The 2,128-nt window shown below is 50.0% G+C and overlaps 1 protein-coding gene across 1 annotated transcript, besides 2 other annotated features; it reads left to right on the top strand.

The window, feature by feature from the left end:
- Positions 1-245: 245 nt before the first annotated feature.
- Positions 246-271: a microsatellite.
- A 149-nt stretch (positions 272-420) lies between these two features.
- Positions 421-450: a microsatellite.
- A 149-nt stretch (positions 451-599) lies between these two features.
- Positions 600-2,024, top strand: Tco025E_05070 (MFS transporter, OPA family, solute carrier family 37 (glycerol-3-phosphate transporter), member 1/2; the record flags this gene model as incomplete). The annotated part of the gene is made up of 1 exon (XM_029371973.1): positions 600-2,024. The coding sequence occupies one exon, from the start codon at positions 600-602 to the stop codon at positions 2,022-2,024; it is 1,425 nt and encodes a 474-aa protein (XP_029228046.1).
- Positions 2,025-2,128: the final 104 nt, after the last annotated feature.

Genomic DNA, 2,128 nt, shown 5'->3' with positions numbered 1-2,128 from the left:
CTTGCTGTTGTCGCTTAAATTTTGCGTAACGCTGCGTGAATTGGGTTTTAGATAACGCGTCGGGGGGATGTTTGGAGTGTCGGGCCTTCACTTCTTCTGTGCTGTTTTTATTTGTTTGGCCCGTTCTTTTTTTTTCGTTTTCTAGTTGCTGTTTTTGTGTGACATTTGTGAACTCGCCCTGACTGAGGTGTAACCGCAGTACTTTAATCCTACAAGAAAAAACTTTTACTTCCTCAGCTTGCAATTTATTATTGTTATTATTATTTTTTATGTTTGCGCTGATTTGCCTGCGATTACTGCCCTGGTTGCTGGCAGGACGAAGCAACTAAGTTGCGGTGTCGGAGGGGGAAGGAGTGCGGCGGGACTTCCGTGCCGCTCATGCCTCCTCTTGTTCACTTTGCTGCGTCTGCAGGGGTTTGGACAAACCAAACACACACACACACACACACATCGTGAGCGAAGCGGCACACGTTTGTTTCCCCTTCTCTCGGGAAACACTTCTTTAACGAAGCGGTAAAGAGGAAGGAGGAAAATTAAAAAAAAAACAGATTTGATTCGCTGTTTGTGTGTTTGTTTCTGTTGGCAACTCGCTTGATAAAATGTTCAGAGAATACAATAAGGTTCGCTTCTTCCGTGTCTTTCTTACGTTATGGATCACGTACGCCGCCTACACCGTGGTTCGTCGGCCTATGAGTGTCGCACGAGCCGATATACAGCGTGACACTGGATTGACCCCAGCCGAAACCTCACTTGTGGATAGTGTGTTTGTCTTCTCGTATACCTTTGGTCAGTTGTTGTACGGGCGCATCAGCAGACGTTGGGGAAATAAGCAGATTCTCTTGTATGGCATCCTCTTGTCTGCCGCGGCTTTGGCGTGCCTGGGACTTGCGTCCTCGCTGTCGCTTTTTTGTGTGGCGTGGGCCATCAACGGTATTGCACAAGCAGCCGGCTGGGCAACATGCCTTTCAATAATGAATCGTTGGGTCTTTCCCAACGAACGTGGTCGAGTGATGGGGTGGTGGTCAACAAATATGGCGGTAGGAGGCGTGATTGGAAATGTTTTTCCTGCCTTTCTTATTGGAAAAGGCTATTCGTGGCGTGTTTCTGTTGGAGCTGAAGCGGCACTTATTTTGGCTGTGGGTGGCGTTGTGCTTTTGGTACTTGTTCAACATCCAAATGTGGTTGGCTTCCTTTCGGTGCAGCAGGTTGAAGGTGAAGCGCAGCCCACCAGCTGGGCGCGTATCGATGACTCACTTCCTCTGAACAAAGACGGTGAAGTGTATGGTTCCTCGCTTCGGCCAACAGGTTCGTCGGTTGGGCAGCAGTATCCGCTTCGGCAGAATGATAACGACGAGGCCCATGAAGAGTCTGTTTCCCTCACATTTTGTACTATTATTAAGCTTCCAGGTGTGCGTGGTATATGTGCCTCGTACTTCCTGCACAAACTTGTCCGCTACGGATTCATGTTTTGGCTTCCATATTTTGCCGTGCACGAATTAAAGTACACCACTGAGGTTGCTGGATATCTGACGTCCGCCTTTGACATTGGCGGAGTGGTCGGCACTGTGGCCTCGGGGTACATCTCGGACTGGTTGTTTCACGGCCGTGGTCGCACGCGTGTTGTTTTGCTCTTTACAGCTGGTATGGTGCTGGGCACCTTTTGTTTTGCCTTTTTTTCCCGCTTCTTTGAGGAGCAAGCTTTACTGTTCGCGGCCGTGGTCGCCATTATTGGGTTTTTCGCCTTTGCTATCGATGCGCTGCTCTCGGGTTCCTTCCTCTTGGACTACCTGGAGCAAATCCAGATGGCCAAGCACGCAGGCGCCATCAGCGGCGTGGTGGGCGGCGTCGGATCGGTGGGGTCCATCCTTCAAGGCGTCTTCACAGTTTTGCTGAGCTCGAGCTCCTGGCAAACGCTGTTTTACAGCTTCGGATTGGCGACGGCGTTGGCAGGCGTTTGTCTGGCTTCTCCGCTCTGGAGAGAACTTAGACGGGGGCGCAAAACTTCTTTCGCGGTGCGAAGTTAATCTTTCAAACCGCAAGGACAATTAAAAAAATGCCATGCCTCCTCGCACTTTACCGTAAACTTAAACTCCTCGCCGGTAAAGAAGAGGAATGGGTGTCTTTTTTC

Source organism: Trypanosoma conorhini (genome assembly GCF_003719485.1).
Source record: "Trypanosoma conorhini strain 025E chromosome Unknown Tco_14.4_contig_00282, whole genome shotgun sequence".
NCBI classification, from domain to species: domain Eukaryota; phylum Euglenozoa; class Kinetoplastea; order Trypanosomatida; family Trypanosomatidae; genus Trypanosoma; species Trypanosoma conorhini.
The sequence above is the reverse complement of the archived record's forward strand: the minus strand, read 5'-3'. Positions and strand labels throughout refer to the sequence as shown.